The 17209-nt window shown below is 41.1% G+C and overlaps 1 protein-coding gene across 3 annotated transcripts in view; it reads left to right on the top strand.

Annotated features, from left to right (window-relative positions):
* The window catches only part of RIC1 (RIC1 homolog, RAB6A GEF complex partner 1), a 195493-nt gene that overhangs the window by 101855 nt on the left and 76429 nt on the right, over positions 1–17209 (top strand). For 2 of the 3 annotated variants that reach the window (XM_030193795.1, XM_030193792.1), the window contains exons 6-8: positions 5208–5344; positions 6472–6563; positions 7126–7214. In XM_030193795.1, the coding sequence (XP_030049655.1) occupies positions 5208–5344; positions 6472–6563; positions 7126–7214 (318 nt within the window). The remainder of the gene's footprint in view (positions 1–5207; positions 5345–6471; positions 6564–7125; positions 7215–17209) is intronic. The other variant, XM_030193794.1, reaches the window with a different exon arrangement.

Here is a 17209-nt window from a genome sequence, read left to right as displayed (position 1 = left end):
CCACAGCAGCAGGGCCGCCGAGAAACTTGGCCGGTCCCGGACAAGGCCGCCTCGCCCCCACCGCAGCCCCACCCCCGAGGTCGCCTCCCCCTTCCAAGGTCGCCGCCGCTGCTGCTGCTCCCCCGAGGGCGGGATACAGGGAGGGAAGGAGACCAAAGGGAGGAGTTCCGCCTCACAGGGAGGTGAGAGGGAGAGTCGCACCGCGCGGTGATTTAAATACAGGGAGCCGGCCCGGTGGCAGACGGTCAGAGGGCGGGTGAGACTGGCACCGGGCCCCTCTTGAAGGCCCGGGCCCTGGGGACTTTGTCCCGTCCCCCCCCCCCCCCCCCCCCCCCCCCCCCGCTCAGCGGGGGATTTTTATAAAAAGGGTAGCGTGTCACAAGAAAACTGAGCCCGATAAGCAAAAACTGATTTCATTTTCGAATTCAGCACCCATGACTTAGCTAAGAACACCATTCACATTCTTTGTAACAGAAATGCCATTTACCAGTGCCATTAGGCCACTGTTCCCTACAATTTTAATTCAGAATCAGAGGACAATTTTCAGCAGTTAGACTTTGAGAAATCTGAGACCAGAGCTTTAACTAAACACATCTCTCTGACCTTAAATCTGAAACTGAAAAACTAGAAAAGCCAGCATTACACTGTGTAAGGGTGGAGTTGCTGATTATGAGAAAAGTGACTTACCTTGATTATAAGGTGTATTGGTCTCTTTCCTTACCTGTTGTCTGGGGTAACTAACAGCCTGACCGTAGGAATCTTCACCTTCTACCGGAAACATGATATTATCCAGCATCTCCTAAGAATACCGCCCTTGACCATCAAACATTGCAAATTTTCACCCTATAACCAACCTAGGGCTGGATTTAAATATTGTTGTTACTAAGTTTTAACATTTAAAAGGCCCCCTCAATTAATTAGGAAGTAAATTTTAAATGTAATAATTTTCTATGCTAGTAAAAGGGTAAAGGGTCATAGATTTGATATACTGCTTTTCTGCAGTACAACCAGAGCAGGTTAATATATTATATGTAGGTACTTTCTCTGTCCCTAGTAGGCTCACAATCTGTTTTGTACCTGGGACAACAGAGAGTCCATAGACCGTTATTAAATGGAAAATCCACTATTTTTGGGATAAGCAGTATAAAATGTTTTGTACTTTTTAGGATCTTGCCAGGTATTTGTGATCTGGATTGGCCACTGTTGGAAACAGGATGCTGGGCTTGATGGATATTTGGTCTTTCCCAGTATGGCAATACTTATGTACTTATGGGTTAAGTGATTTGCCTGATTTGCCCAGGGTCACAATGAGCTGCAGACATGAGCCCTTGTAACATGAGGCCCTAGCTGTAGCTTGTCTACTTATATGTAAATCTGGCCCTGATCTACCTTTGCTTTTCCATTGAAGGTGTTAGAGAAGATTGGTTAAGGAACAAACTGACACCGCTGTAGGCAGCCAGGAGTTCATCTGGGACACTGCATGGAGTCCCCTATTCTTGTGCATGGTGAATGAAATATGCTGCAAACTTAAAAACAACCAGTCTGCCCTGATTGTCTCACTCAACCTAAGTGCAGCATTTGATCTATTAGATCCAATCTTATTACTGACCTATCGATCAAGTTATTAGAGAGAAGGTTTACTTTTGTTCTAGTCTTATTTTAGTGGCCAGATTTTCCCCATGAAATCAGGATCTACAATGTCTACATCGTAGACTTTTCAATTTGGAGTACCCCAAAGACCCATACTTCCCCAGTCCTCCTCTAAGCTCCCTTGGTAACCCTTACACAGAGGCTAAGGTTAAGCAGTTATGTCACAGATAACATTCAAATAATTTACTTCACTGATTGATCAGTTCTGTAAGTGGGCACCTCCTTTTAGGTGCCCCAATGCCATGTGTTGAAAGTCTATTCTAGCGCCTACACCAGCTCAAGCCCCTTAGATTGTAAGCCCTGTGATCACAAGGAAATACCTTCTATGTTACCTGAATATAACTGACCTTGAGCTACTACTAAAAAAGATGTGAGCAAAATCCAAAATATATAAAAAAAAATAGCTAAAAGAACATCCTTTAACAAATGGAAAACAGGCCAAATGAAGAAAATGGAAAAAAGCATAAGCACTGGAAAGTTAGATGTAAAGCATTGATAAGGTAGGCAAAAAGAAGTTGAAAAGAAGCTTGGTGTAGAGGCAGAATCTCATATTTTTTTTTTCAGCCACTTTCAGAGCAAGAAGTCTGAGGTAAGTGGACAATTTGATGATCGAGGGTTAAGGGAGGACAGTAATATAGCAGAGAGACCAAGGGGAAAGTTAACCAAACTGAGACTAAAATATGGCATTTTACTGCAGCTTAGTTTACCACAGAAGTCACTAAGTTGCAGTAACTCTGTACTGCAGATTGATGACTTATACAGTAAATGGATAACCCAGCTTGCAATAATCTTAGCTACATTATTCTGGTCTGTGAGATCATTGGACTGCTAAAGCACAACCTGATGTTTCTGGGGAGCCAGAGCTGTATATATAGTGGTACCTCTCCTCTCTCTCCCTGAACAGACCACCTGCACAGCAGGCAATTTTCCTAATCTTAGTCCAAGGCCAGCCCCTCCAGTTTACCCTTGTTAGTCCAGTGCAGTGGGGTAGGACTGATCCCCAGTCACTCCTATTCCTTGTGGTGCCTGCGACCTCTAGTGGTGGTCTTGCGATACTACCAGTGGGGGTCAAGGTACTTTAGCAGATTGAAATTTCAAAAACTTTTTGAGGTATGTTTTATAGATTTTAGGTCATTTATGTCCTGCAGATGTCATTTTCTGAATAGATTTTTTTTGACTGTATATTTATTTCAATTATGTATGTATTTTTCTGACCCAATTTAGGTAAAGCTGGATATCAATTTTTAAATAAATATAAGGGAAAAAGGCAGTTTAATGCCTAGCTGTAGTACCCGCAAAACTGCTAGGGGTCACAGGTGCTATTGTGCATCTAGAGATGCAAGGGGAAGGCACTCCTATCCCATTCCACTGAACCACCAGAGATTGCTTCAGGTAGGCCCTGTGTTCTGTTGGGGTGGGGGGGGGGGGTTGGGAGGCCTATGGAAGGGCAGGGGCTTTAGGCTTCAGTTTGGAGAGGTGCCTGCTGTGAGGCTATAGAGGTACTGCTTTTTATAGAGTTCTTCCCCAGGAACATTGGGCCACATGTTGAAAGTTGATGTTGCTTTTCCATGTATAATGCAGGTTGTGGTGGTCAATGCAAAATGTGTTATTCAATCTGTGTAATAATGAGGTCCTTTTCAGGAATTTGCATTATTTGCATTTCATTGTTAATGCAGCCCACAGTAACTTACACTAGTGTGTGTTAAGGGAAAGTAGCTCACACTGTTAACATGTATTAAGAAGCAAATATGCATTATTCCCTTTAATGCACGTTTAGTAACTATCCTCCTAAATTAATTCTTTGCCTCTGTCTTTACTGAGGAAGATGTAAGAAATATGTGCATTTGGGAAATGATATTAAATGGTGACAGTTCAGAAGAACTGAAACAAATCAGTAAACCTGGGTATGCAGTTGGTCAAATCAACAAATTAAATAGCAAATCACAGTAATTTGTCAGATAAAAGTAATTTAAGATTGAAGTATTGCCAACAGAATGCCAAATTAAAAACAGAATAATATACATTTATTTTTTATTGTACCTCACTTCAAATAATTGATGATTAATTAAGAAAGAAAGAGAGTGTCACCGGGAATCTACATGTTGGTGAGTCTGACATCACTGCAGGTCAAAATGGTAAAACCTTATTATAAAGAACAAAATTACTGCATATATACATAGTCATGGTTTTATGGGTCAAAGCCAATGTGGATTTATACCAGGGAAATCTTGCTTTGCCAATCTGCTGCTGGATCAGTACTCAAAAGCACTCATCTGGATAAGTGCTTCTGATGGGATATTCAGATACGCAGACTGTGGGTACTGCATTTACGTCCCAGGGAGGTCCCAGAATTTATCAGGGTAGTGGAAATATTCAGTCTGCTATCCAGAAAACTTAGGACAGTTAGGTAGGTAGCTTCTCCAGTTAAGTTATCTGTATATTAGACTGAGTATTGCCATTATCCAGTTACCTTATTTGGGTATTCAATACTGCAGCTGAATATAGGGTGATATATTTTTTTGTAGGCATGAATAAATCTCTGGATAAAGGTGAGCTAGTTGATTTAGTGTATCTGTATTTTCAGACTGTGTGTGACAAAGTTCCTCATGGGAAACTCCTGAGGAGATAGTCATGGGATAGGAAACAGAGTCCTCTTGTTAAAAATAGCGATTCTCAAACCGGTCCTGTTTTCAGTCGTAATTTTAGACTCCTGTCACCTGTCATGTGCTCTTAACCATCTCTTCTCCAAGATGGAGTCCTAACCTCTTTAGCCTTTCCTTATTGGGGAACTCCACTCCTTTTAGTTGGCCTTCTCTATAACCTTTTCTAGTTCTGCTAGATTTTGAGATTTTTTTTTCACTCTGTGCATAATTAAGTTCTGGAATTTGTTGCTGGAGGATATGTAAAAACAGTTTTAAAAAATGTTTGGACAAGTTCCTCAAAGAAAAGTTAACAAATTAAGATAGTCTCGTAGAAAGCTACTGCTTATCCCTGGAGATGAGAAGCATGGAATCTAGCCACTGGTTAGGGCTCTGCCAGGTACCTGTGATCTGAATTGGTCAGTGTTGAGAACAGGATACTAGATGTGATGGCCCTTTGGTCTTATCCAGTATGACAGTTCTTATATTCTAAGTGTTTGTTCAACGTGGTTAGCAGGATGCAAATCCTCACATATCCTCCCAACTCCCATGTGAGCTGTGTTCTAAGCTCAGCTGTTCAATGGCTGAGGAGGGCCTGCAAGGTGGCTTGAAGTCATCCATATGTGCAGTGTGTTTTTCTGGAAACTTTGAGAAGTTTTACTAAGCTGGAGATGCTTTTCCCACATTGGCTTTCTCAGATGGCATCACCCATATGTGAGGACTTGTGTCCTGCTACTCACTGAAAACCTGCTACAGTTAAGCAACTAGATTTTCTGTCTCAGTGCCAACAAAGGATGCAAGTAAGCACATTTTTCTTTCCATTGACACATTCTGTACCTGCAGTATATTTGCTGAGAACTGTGCTATAAAAAGAGAGCTTTTTTGAGAACATTTATTCATTAAATCTCCTTTCATTAGTAGGTTCATGCTTGGACTTTGAGGATGTGCATATCAAGGACATGGAGTATTGCGCCACACTGGATGGCTTTGCTGTGGTATTTAGTGATGGTCGTGTTGGTTTCATCACACCAGTGTCGAGTAAATTTGTTGCTGAGGTATGGGGTAGGGGTGTGTGTGTTTTTGTACACATATTATTATTAGCATTTGTAGAGCGCTACCAGACACACGCAGCGCTGAACACCTGATACAAAGAGACAGTCCCTGCTCAAAAGAGCTTACAATCTAAATAATACAAACAAGACAGTTACGGGTGAGGGAAGTAATGGGAGCTAAAAAGCAGCTGTGAAAAGGTGGGTTTTCAGCATAGATTTGAAAACAGGTAGAGATGGAGCTAGATGTATAGGTCCAGGAAGTCTATTCCAGGCATATATGTATCTATATATATCTATCTCTATATACCTCTTGAAGAACTAAGAGGCCCTTTTACAAAAGTGCACCAAAAAGTGGCCTGTGGTAGTGTGGGCACATGTATTGGATGCATGCTGGACCAATTCTCCACCGCATCTGGAAAAAAGGAGGGATTTTGGGGGCTGGGAAATGAACGTGCAGCAAAATGAAAACTAGCACGCTTCTGTTTACAGCTTGAGCCCTTAAATGTCACCCATTGACTTAACGGTAAGGGCTCATGCATTACCCGCGCGGTAACCGTCCAGCTCACGTCAACTGCCAATTACCACCGGGAACGCCCCCGCAGTAGAAAATAGAAAATTATTTTCTACTGCAGATTTTCACCATGCACCAAACTTGGAATTACTGCCAGGCGCACGCGCTAGTCAGGCGGCAATGTCGATTTGACGCGCCTTTGTAAAAGGGAACCTAAGTAAAAGGGAAATTGGCCCGACTATGGTTTGTCCTCTTATCCCTATCCAACTCTTACAGATGATGGGTTAGTTTAATTACAATTTAATGTCCTGGTACATAGCAATATACTAAATATTCCACTAGTAAAATATTTTTTTAAACCACCTTGACCAGTTCTAACCCCTCCCCCAATTTAAAGAAGTAACTTGCTTCGATGACTGAAATTATGGCTGGAAGGAAAGATTTAAGTGTTCTGTGGGTGGCAGAATTTGCCATAGTACCACCATAGGCCTCCCTCTTCCCAGGATATGTTCTGTGGACAGCAGACCTGAACACTAGTTTGCTGTGCTGCCTATATGGACCCAACACTGCTTTTGTAATGAAACAATTGCATATAATCTCGCTTTTTAATTTCTTACAGCAACTTCATGGAGTTTGGGCACAAGATGTTGTTGATGCTACCTGTGTGGCAGTTAACAACAAATACAGGCTGATGGCTTTTGGGTGTGCCAAGTAAGTCTTAATTTACCACTCAAAATCGTATAAGGTAATATATTTTTTTTATCCCATGAAACAATGAAAGTCAATGTGTACCTTTCACTAATTGTGTGTGCGCATATGCGCTTCATGATTACTGATTCTAATATAAACGTGGGTTAATTTTTTACTTTGGCAGTCTCAGTTTTAAACAAATTGGTGTATTTAATTTTCTGCCAAATTACTGAGTTTGAACAAGAAATTAGATGGCTAATGCTACCCCTTGCGTAATTTATAAAAACAATTACCCAAACTTCTTTCATTGCTGATAACTCACTTTAAGAAGGACCCTGTTCTGTGATCACAAATAGACTCCATTATGACACTTTCATTTCATCTCTCTCTTTTTTTTTTTTTAATAGAAAGCCTCTTGTTGAAAGTTTTGTAATCTGAGCACCTTAATTAAACTGTAGCCTTGGGGCATATTTTTTTTTAAACGTACCTGTGTAAAATAAAGTATATGTAGTTATAGAAATGGATTGGTTTTTACATGAAGGTTTGCAGAACTATTTTAAGTCATCTTTGGTTTTTTTCCTAGTGGCGCTGTTCAGGTTTATACAATAGATAACACTACAGGATCCATGCAGCTGTCTCATAAATTGGAGCTAACACCAAAACAATATCCTGGTGAGTTTTATTATACTCTTGTATTTGATATGTTTGATTTTTTTTTCTGTTGACGAGCAGGATTGAGTCACACCAAGTGGGCGATAACTTCACAGTTGGCTGGGATGGAACAGCTTTCCCAGAGCTCAGAGCATAGTGTAAATTTCAGTGTCTGCTAGGCTTTTCCTACGCATAGCAGTATCCTCAGCCTCTGTTGTTTTTTTTTTGTTTTGTTTTTTTTGTTTTGCATTCTGCTGAACAGCTGTAAAAATAAAGCACTTCTGTCTTTGAGACATTTTTACCTCTGTCTTCTGAAGTTGTTTTACTGTAGTTGTGTTTTCCTTCCTTCTCTTATCTTCCTTTCTAAAAGCAAAAAAAAAAAAATCCTTTTTATTTTTGTGGGGATTTTTCATTGTCACCAAAGTTAGGGTTCCAGTCCTGTCCACAATGTGGCAGAAAACTTTGACAGGAATTCTAAGTATCTTATTTGCATGAGCTCTGACCAAAATCAAGCTGAATGCAAGCATTGTATGTGCATGTCCCCACAAGTCCAAAAAGGACTGCCTCAGTCATCTTTGTAATCACTGTAAAGCTGAAAAAAGGCGTCATGTACAAAAAGAAGAAAAGAGAGCCTTCTCTGTGCATTGAATTATCTGACACTGTGCAGTTGTATAGAGCAGTGATTTGCAAACTTTTTACTGTGATGGAACTCCTAAAATAATTTTTTCATGCACTGAGGAGCCCTCAGTTTTTCTAATCAAATGGATGTTCATACAAACAGATTCTATAATTTCTTGAGGAACTCCTAAAAGAGAGTTTGTGGATCCCTAGAGTTCCCAGGAACCCAGTTTGGGAATCACTGGTATAGAGTCTCTTTGGTGGAAAACTTGTCTACTTCTCAGTGCAGTGACTTTATAAAAGACCAGCCACAAAGGATGACAGCCAGGTGCTACTCACATTTTTGTATAATGTTCTATGTTTTGTTTTGTTTTGTTTTTTTGTTACATTTGTACCCCGCGCTTTCCCACTTCTTTGTTTTATTATGTTTGCAGTCTGATTTTATTTTTATTTAAATTAGTATTTTAGTTTTATTTATTCCATCTGTGGTTTATGTAACTGTGACTGTACCCTTGTTAACTCACCTATTTTTATTATTCTGAACAAGTTATGAATGCCATAGGTAATTAAATAAAATAAACGTAAGTATCAGTCTTCCTTTTTGACTGTTGTCTACTGTCATAGTACTCTTTGGTATGTCTATCCAGCCAGTTTATGGTTTCCTGAACCACAACAATTCGATATGGAAACGAACTCCAAAATAACAGGAAAGATGAAGAGAAAGTAAAGTGTGCCCAGTAGCAAGAATGCCTTATACCAGTGGTCCTCAAATCCAGTCCCCGAAGTCCACAACTCAGCCCATTCTCCAGGACCTCCACAACAAACCTACATGAGATCTATTTGCATTCACTGCTTCCATTGCATGCAAATAGGTCTCACACACATTCATTATGCAAATACTGAAAACCAGAACTTTAAATATCTTGGAGTAATCTTGGGCTCCAAATTCTTTCTCAAACACAGGTTTTATCAGTACTCAAGTCAGGGTTTATGGTTCTCTGGAAATTAAGATCAGTTCATAGTTATTTAGATCGCATTATTTCACACTCTCATTGGTTTCTGACCAGACTATTGTGACATGGTATATGCAGATATCTGTAAATCTGAACTAAGGAGATTTCAAACACTACAGAATACAGCAGTTAAGAGTGCTTTGTTGTGCCAAATGTAAAGACCACATCCCCCACTGCTTAAGAAGTTATGCTGGTTGGCAGTAGAATATAGAATTTGATTTTAAGAATCTTTCATTGACACATAAAGCCCTCCACACTGGAACCCCAGACTGTTTAGCCTCCCTGATGATCCTGTATGTTCCAGTCAGTGAGTTTTTCCTAGCGAAAAAGGTGCTGGTACTCAAATGCCAGGCCACTCTTCAGGGGTGGGCTGATCACTGAGGGACCCACCCCACAATAGCCAGGCCCCCAGCATCCAGTCACAGAATCTATGACAAGGCAGAATTGGTGTGTAGGGCTTGAACTCTTTCATTAAAACTTGGGAACCATGGGTCAATTTTAGCAGACAGTGGAGAAGGTGCTGGTACTCAGTACCCCCAAGTACCCCCTCAAAAAAAGCCCTGGTTCCAGTGCACTGGCTTTGATCATTAAATGACCATTGCCTTGTTCTTTCCAGTCCCTCATGTGCTTATTGGGTGTCAACTAGAAAAAGTACTTCCTGACCCCTCCTCTTTGATCAGAACCATCTTTTAAAACTTTTAAGGTAGGTCTGGAAACAGTTTTCGTCAGTCAAGCCTTCAGTGCTCTCTAGAGTCCCTGGGAATTTGACAGCAAGTGGTATCTATCTTAGGAACAGTTACTTGGTTATTTGAATGTTCTTTTGTTATGTTTGAGTTTCCTTTTATAATGGAGTTCCTTTCTTGTCATTTTCTGTTTTGATTTTATTTTATTGTACATCACCTTGATTTGTAAAAATATGAATTTTAGCAATTATAAATAAACATAAACACAAATATAGCTAGTGTCTATTCAGAAAAAAAGCAACCTACCCCAACCGTAGAGGATCAGATTCACTACTTTTATTTATTATTTCTTTTTCATGGTACTTGATATACCACATTCCATTAAACATATCAATGCAGTTTACAGTATAAAAAAATAAGTCAGAACATACAGACATAATTCACACAAGAAAGTTCAATTAATAAACATTTAAAAAACAGATAACATACCCAATAGAAACAAGAGGAAGGGGAAGCTATAGCACAAAAATTTATTACCTGCAGACATTGATTTATAGAGAGACAAAAGGGAAATTACTGCTTTCAGCAATGAGAACAGATTGCCATGGATTCCCGAGTCATCAGCATAGTTGAGACAGGCTACTGATTGAGTTTTCTCTCCCAGCCACCAGATTAGCCCTGCAGTGGTCTCATCTGTCCCAGTCCCAGAGCCATATCTACATGCCACAGGAAAAGGTCAGTCTCCTTTCCAGCACAATGCAATAGAACCAGTTTCACCATAGGAAAGAAACTGAGGCTTCTAGTTCTGGTACTCCTTCATTCCACAAAACGTGGGGTGCTTATACCCCACCTTGTATCTCTGAGACCTTGAGGAGAAATTCAAGATGTATACTGGGTCTCAAAGATTTTTACACGCATATCATTGCAAAAATTACTTTCTGTTTCTTATTTATATGAGCCACTATTAAGACAAGATCCTTCCTTTCAGCTTCTCTTTAGCCCCCAGAGTCTTCAAGAAATGCCTTGTAGTGGTAGCCACTTATCTGCACAAGCAAGATCTAGTTTTTCCCTGCCTCAGCGACTTCCTTTTTGTAGCTTCCTTAGAAAACTTAACCCCAGTCCACAGGGACTAAACAATCTACTCTGGAGTCGAGGCTTCATTAGCAACTTCAACAAATCAAATCTGAGTCCTAGAAACAGAATTCTTATAGGTGTGATTCTGGGCACAGTACAGGCAAGAATATTTCTACTTAGATTACATTCCCCCCAGAGGTGGACTGACCATACAGTCATCCAGGCAGGTAGCCCAGTGCCTCCCCCCTGCACAGTACAGCTCCCTGTGCCTCAGTGGGGCCCCCCAGGCCTACTTTGAAGGGCCCTGGTGGTCTAGTAGCCTCTTCAGGGGCAGAAAAGAACCCCACTCTTTCCTGCCCGCTACCGCTGCTCTGTCCGGTATCGCTGCATCTTTAAAATGGATGCCGAGACTGCTGCGACCCACGAGAGAGCCGCAGGAAGTCTTGGAAGCCATTAAGAAGAAGCGGCAGTGGGCAGGAAAGTGTGAGGTTCTTTCCTGCCTCTGAACAGACCATTAGACCACCTGGGCTCTTCAAGGTATGCCTGGGGGGGCTGTCATATGCAAGGGGAGTGGTTTGCTGGAAACAAACAGGAGGCCCAATGACCCTCTGTGCCTGGGGGCCCAGATTATTGTCAGTTCACCCCTGCAGTCCCTATTATATGCATGCAAAATTCAAGCATCCATAATGGCAATGGCTAGAGCTTTCTTAGAGATATCGGGTCACATGTCCGCTGCTATTTGTGGTTCTTTTTTATTCACTTGAAAATGAAAAGACCTCAGTGGTATATCAAATTCCAGTGGAATCAGCATACAGTGCTCATCCCGTGTCTGCTGTTCTTCATCCTTTAGCTCAGCTACAAGCTGATGGTGATTTTTGCTTAGTTTGACATAGACGTACCTTTTTAACTCCTCTGAAATATCAGTCTGCCCTAAGAGATGTTTCTGACATTGAGTGGTGAGCTCATGTAGACTTCATATTTCCCAGGGCACTTGGTCAAAAACCAAAGGACTTCTGCATATCAGTTGTTTTAACCTTTGAGCCATATTTTATGTTATGTATAAACCTTTTTCACATATAAAATACCTTTTGTAAATATACCTCACATATACAGCTTTACATGGAGCAATTAAGTGTGTGCTTTGAATAGGCATGTTCAGAGGAAACATTTGGTTGGAGCATGGTTGGTGTCGTAATTTTGCAAGCTTATTTCATAAAGTGTGCATGTACTTGACACACTAACGTTTAGGCCTGCTCCCCAAGCAGTGACCTCAACCTAGGAACTGTTTCTGCAGGATTTATTCTAGTGCTTTATAGGCTGTTATGTTCCTTTATAAAATAGTGCAGATCGGCTTTTTTTTTTTTTTTGCCCTTTACATATAGGCATTAGTTTTATTTTAGTAAAATTATCTTCTTTGTTTTCATCTTCTCCAAGGCAGCTCTGTGTTAATTCAAATGGACAACCAAGTTGCCATATTGTATCTCAGTAAGTAAGGAGGAGCCAGTTCCCTCTGCTTTTTGCCAGGAAGAAGCAAAGATTTGAGTCCTTTTTCATTGCCAATCACATCCTCCCCAGTGTTCAGAACCAGATAGGTGACACTCAGAAGAGTTCTTCAACCACACACAGTCCCATGGATATCAAAACGCTGTGCATCAGAATTATTGTGGAAGGAGATAAGGAAAAGTCTGTCGACATCAGTCAGCATAACAGATCAGGGTTATAATGTTTGTGACCAGTTTTAACTTGCTCTGTGTGCCCTGTGGGATTATGCATTTGTGTAATTTCATACATAATTAACAAGTTTGTGAACAACCACTACCATAGCCCTAAGGAGTGAAGAGGGGCACCTAGATGTGGGTACAGTAGGTTTGTGGTTGGTTTTGGAGGGCTCATATTTACCACCACAAGTGTAACAGGTAGGGGGGGGGGGGATGGGCCTAGGTCCACACCTGCCTGAAGTGCAGTGCACCCACTGAAACTGCTCCAGGGACCTGCATACTGCTGTGATGGACCTGAGTATGACATTTGAGGCTGGCAAAAATATTTTTAAAGATTTTTTTTGAGGGTGGGAGGGGGTTAGTGACCACTGGGGGGGGGGGGAGTAAGGGGAGGTCATCCCCGATTCTCTCCGGTGGTCATCTGGTCATTTCGGGCACCTTTTTGTGCCTTGGTCGTAAGAAAAACAGGACCAAGTAAAGTCGTCCAAATGCTCGTCAGGGACGCCCTTTTTTTTTCCATTATGGGTCGAGGACGTCCATGTGTTAGGCATGCCCAAGTTCCGCCTTCACTATGCCTCCGACACGCTCCCGTGAACTTTGGCCGTCCCAGCGATGGAAAGCAGTTAGGGACATCCAAAATCGGCTTTCACAGTTTTCTGCAAGTGGGGGGGGGGGGGGGGGGGGGGGCTACTAGTGGTTTTGAGTTTATTTTTGATGTTAATAGTGGATATACTGTTTCTGCGTGTGTGTTTTCTTGAAAAATTCTATAAACACTACATGGGGAAAAAATGAAAATCAGTGTCCTTGGAGGTGATTCATCAATGCTGAGGCTGCAGGATCTGTTTGCTGTATCCATCTCCAGTGTATGGAGGAGGTGGCATTGAGAGCTTCTGTTACAGGAACTGGAACTTGCACACTCTTACGGCTATGGGCTTCAGACCTCTGTTAGGTGTGCAGGAAAGGCTTGCCAGTATTTTTGCCAAATGCCTAGATATGGTGTTAGTGTATTTACACAGAGTTCGTGTTTCCCCTGTTCAGATGATTGGTCAAGAGTCCATCTCGGGAAGCAGTTAACAAAACTTTACGCAAAATCATCTGGATGCTGGAGTCATTCAGATTCATCAAAGTTAAGCTTAAGCCTGTTGGCTCAATTGGAATTCATATATACTTTGCTAGGTATGACTCGGGCAAAAAAGCATTTGTCTTACAGAAAATGATCAGCACCGTTGTATCTGTGGTTCATGCGATTCTGTTGAGTCAGCAGACAGCAGAATGGGGCTTGTTGAAGTTGTTGCGCCACATGGCTTTAGTATTACTTGTAACTCCCTGGACAAGTCTCAAAATGAGACAGGCACTTAGGCCATTCAGACGTTATGGGACGTAGTATGGATCATCAAACTTCTCATGAACTCTGTTTTGATGGATGGATCAAACTGAGCACTCCCTTCAGCTTTCTCTGATGCAGTGGACCCTGAGATATCAGTGGCTGCACATTACTCTAGATTTATGAGACATAGGGGCTCATTTTCAAAGCACTTAGACTTACAAAGTTCCATAGGTTACTATGGAACTTTGTAAGTCTTAAGTGCTTTGAAAATACACCTCATAGTGACTCAGGGGCTAAGGGACACTGTCTTGGAGACTAGTGTAGTCAAATCTGGCCAGATTATCCTTGCAAATTCCTCTCAGATCATCCTAAAAATGAACATCTCCAACCTGGGCTAGAGTACACATGTAGTAGAGCTTCACTCAATTTTTTTTTTTTTTTTTGGGGGGGGGGGGGGTGGTAATGGCATGGTTGAGGAGAAATTTCATCCAATTTCTTACAGCTAAAGACAATTTCTAAATGTCCAAAACTAAGGCTTTCAGAGATCAATTAGCCCATAGTCATCCTGATCCAGATATTCCAAGTGACTATGTTCCTGAATCAGGAAAGTGAAACTGGGCCATTTTTTAAGGGATGACTTTAAGAGCTATGTATTTGATAGAAAAGGAGACTGTACTTGTGTACAAATTTAGTTGATTCTTGGAACCTCTTGAGCGATCTCTAGACAGAAGTAGAAAATTGGTTATTCTAAAAGTGAGAAACACCCACAGTGGATCTGTTTGTCATCTCTGAATAAGGAGTTTTCAAAGTTCCGTTCACGGAGAGGGGGTCACAAGGCATTTTAGTATTGGGTACCTTCCAAAGTAGGAGGAGTGGCTTCTCTGTGTGTAACCTCCAATCACACTGATAGTAAACTTTGAAAGTTAGACAAAAACAGAGAACTATGATTCTAAGTAGCTCCCTTTTTGGCTAAGACACATTTGACTTCTAATTCTGTGGCAGTTATCAGGCAGTCGGAGAATACTGCTCCTTCCTGCCATCAGGGCCCTAGCCTTCACAGTTTCAATGTTGAGAGTAATAATTGGTTCCTTGAGTCTGCCTGATAATGTCTCATTCTTCTGACTTGAAAGTTTCCACAAGGAGATTTTTTTTTTTTTTTAAGTGTAGGAGGGTTTGCCTTTAGGATCCTACGGCCTTTTCCTCATACCATGCTCATATCCCACACACAAACTGCTTAAATACAGTTATTTATATCTTTTGGAGTCAAGCCTGAAGACTAATTCAGTTAGGGTTTATTTAGTGTAATTGGTATTCACCATCAGCACAGAGAAAATAAACCCAACCTTTAGTTACCAGATTCATATGGAACTTGCTTTAACTGAAGCCTTCTATCAAACATCCCACAGTGTCTTGGGACCCCTGTCTGTTTTTTGAGCCATTGGTCTGTGAGCTAAAACATCTAACATAGATCATGTTTTCAGTGGTGATCACTTTGGCAGACAGAGTCAGTGAGTTTCAAGCCTTAAATCACTTAGCCACCTAGCCACCTTATACAAATATTTTTTAATCATAAGAGAATGTGATTTATCATGCTCCTCCTAAGTTCCCTCCTAAGGTAGTGTCACATCTTCACTTTCACAAGTAAATCATCCTTCCCACATTTTTCTTAGGCCACATGTCTATAAAGGTGAACAAGCCTTCCACAGCTGCATTGTAAGACAGCCTTAGCTTTCTATTTGAAGCAGACTAAGGCCCTTAGTAAGTCCATTTTTGTTTTGATCCAGGTAGGCCAGGGATTGGTGGAGCCAAAGAAAATTAATTTGATAGGGGATCACGGTTATGTCCAGTCAAGCATGTCTCAAAAAGGATATGTCAAGACTCTGTGTTAGATCCTTGTCAGCCTGGGTGGCTCACCTGAGGTAAGCCCCCATATGGGAGATCAGTAAGGCTACAATGTGGAGTTAGGCCACACTTTCAAATCATATTATTTGGATTGTTATTCCTAACTAGCCAGGTTTGGTCAATCTGTCCTGAAGGGTCCCATACCTCTAAGACCTGTTTTTATTTACAGGTTGTCATCTTACTAAGAGATTCCTGTATGTGAAGACGTATCTTGCGATTATTGAGAGAAAGCAAAATAACTTACCTCAGAAGCTTAGCTGAAATTAGGTGGCGGAGCAGGTGGGGGGAAGAGGGGGTGGTGGTTGGGAGGCGAGGATAGGGGAGGGCAGACTTATACGGTCTGTACCAGAGCCGGTGATGGGAGGCGGGACTGGTGGTTGGGAGGCGGGAAATACTGCTGGGCAGACTTATATGGTCTGTGCCCTGAAAAGGACAGGTACAAATTCAAGGTACGGTATACACATATGAGTTTGTCTTGGGCAGACTGGATGGACCATGCAGGTCTTTTTCTGCCGTCATCTACTATGTTACTATGTTACCTATAATAGCTGTTCTCTAAGGACAGCAGAGTATCAATTCTTACAAAACTCTCCTACCTCCCTTAGGCGTTCTCTTTAGTGTATAACTATAACAATGTGGTCCCACATGATAATGATGATGTAGGATGGCATGTTTAGAGCAGATTAGAAAAGTCTTATTCTCTGCTCCAGCCAGGGCTCCTTCTGATGTCACCTGTCTGTGAGAACTGATAACCAGCTGTTCTTGGAGAACATCTGCTATAGGTATGCAGTTTTGATTGTATATGCAATAAAGTTTGCTTGGAGTATGAGCTATTGTAGTGAATTTCTAAGTATAGCATATTTCAAAGGAGAAAGATCTGTTGATTCTATAAATAAAACATGATGTGAATCCTGTTTGCACACTTATAACCACTGTACTTTTACTCATATATTGTAAAAGAGAGGAAAAAACCTCATCCTACTGTGGCTTTGCATGGTTACTTTGAACCGGAATAGTACTAGTAGCACACAGTTAAAAAGTAATCATAGGCAAAAAAAAAAACCTTTCTTTGATTTTAATGACAACATGGTGTGATAACTCAAATCAAAATAAAGAACCACTTATCTCTGTTAAACAGCGTTCAGTCTGTGCTCCGCAATCAACTTCCAAGAGTGAGGCCCCGACGGACCCGTTTCGCTGCTGCTTTTTCAAGGGTCCTCACCGTCCAACCCTGGGAGCTGCAAATTCAAAAATCCTGTGAAGCCCTATACATTCTATAAATAAAACTTGGATTTCCCAGTGGAATTTTATTGTACTGTAATCCAAATCTCAATCTTCTATTCCATATTTATTTACAAATGTATGAAAGACATAGTTCACAACTATATTGTAAAGAAGAAATGTACTTTATTCACAGCATCATTACCTATAGTTTTCTGCAATGCCTTGGGGAGGGGGAGGAACTAGCAGACAGAATTTCATATTAAAAAGTATAGGGTATGCATAACAAAGTGAAGTAGCCATTTGAAGAACAGACTAGCGATGCAGGGAAAGACCAAGTGAATGTCACTGTGGTTATGAGAACTCCTTTTCCAAAGTGCTCATAACCCAAGACATCAGTTTTCTTCAGATGCATTTACTACTTAGTGTTTCTTTATCTTATGAGAACTATTGGAAGAAT

Source organism: Microcaecilia unicolor, chromosome 2, assembly GCF_901765095.1.
Source record: "Microcaecilia unicolor chromosome 2, aMicUni1.1, whole genome shotgun sequence".
Lineage (NCBI taxonomy): Eukaryota > Metazoa > Chordata > Amphibia > Gymnophiona > Siphonopidae > Microcaecilia > Microcaecilia unicolor.
The sequence above is the reverse complement of the archived record's forward strand: the minus strand, read 5'-3'. Positions and strand labels throughout refer to the sequence as shown.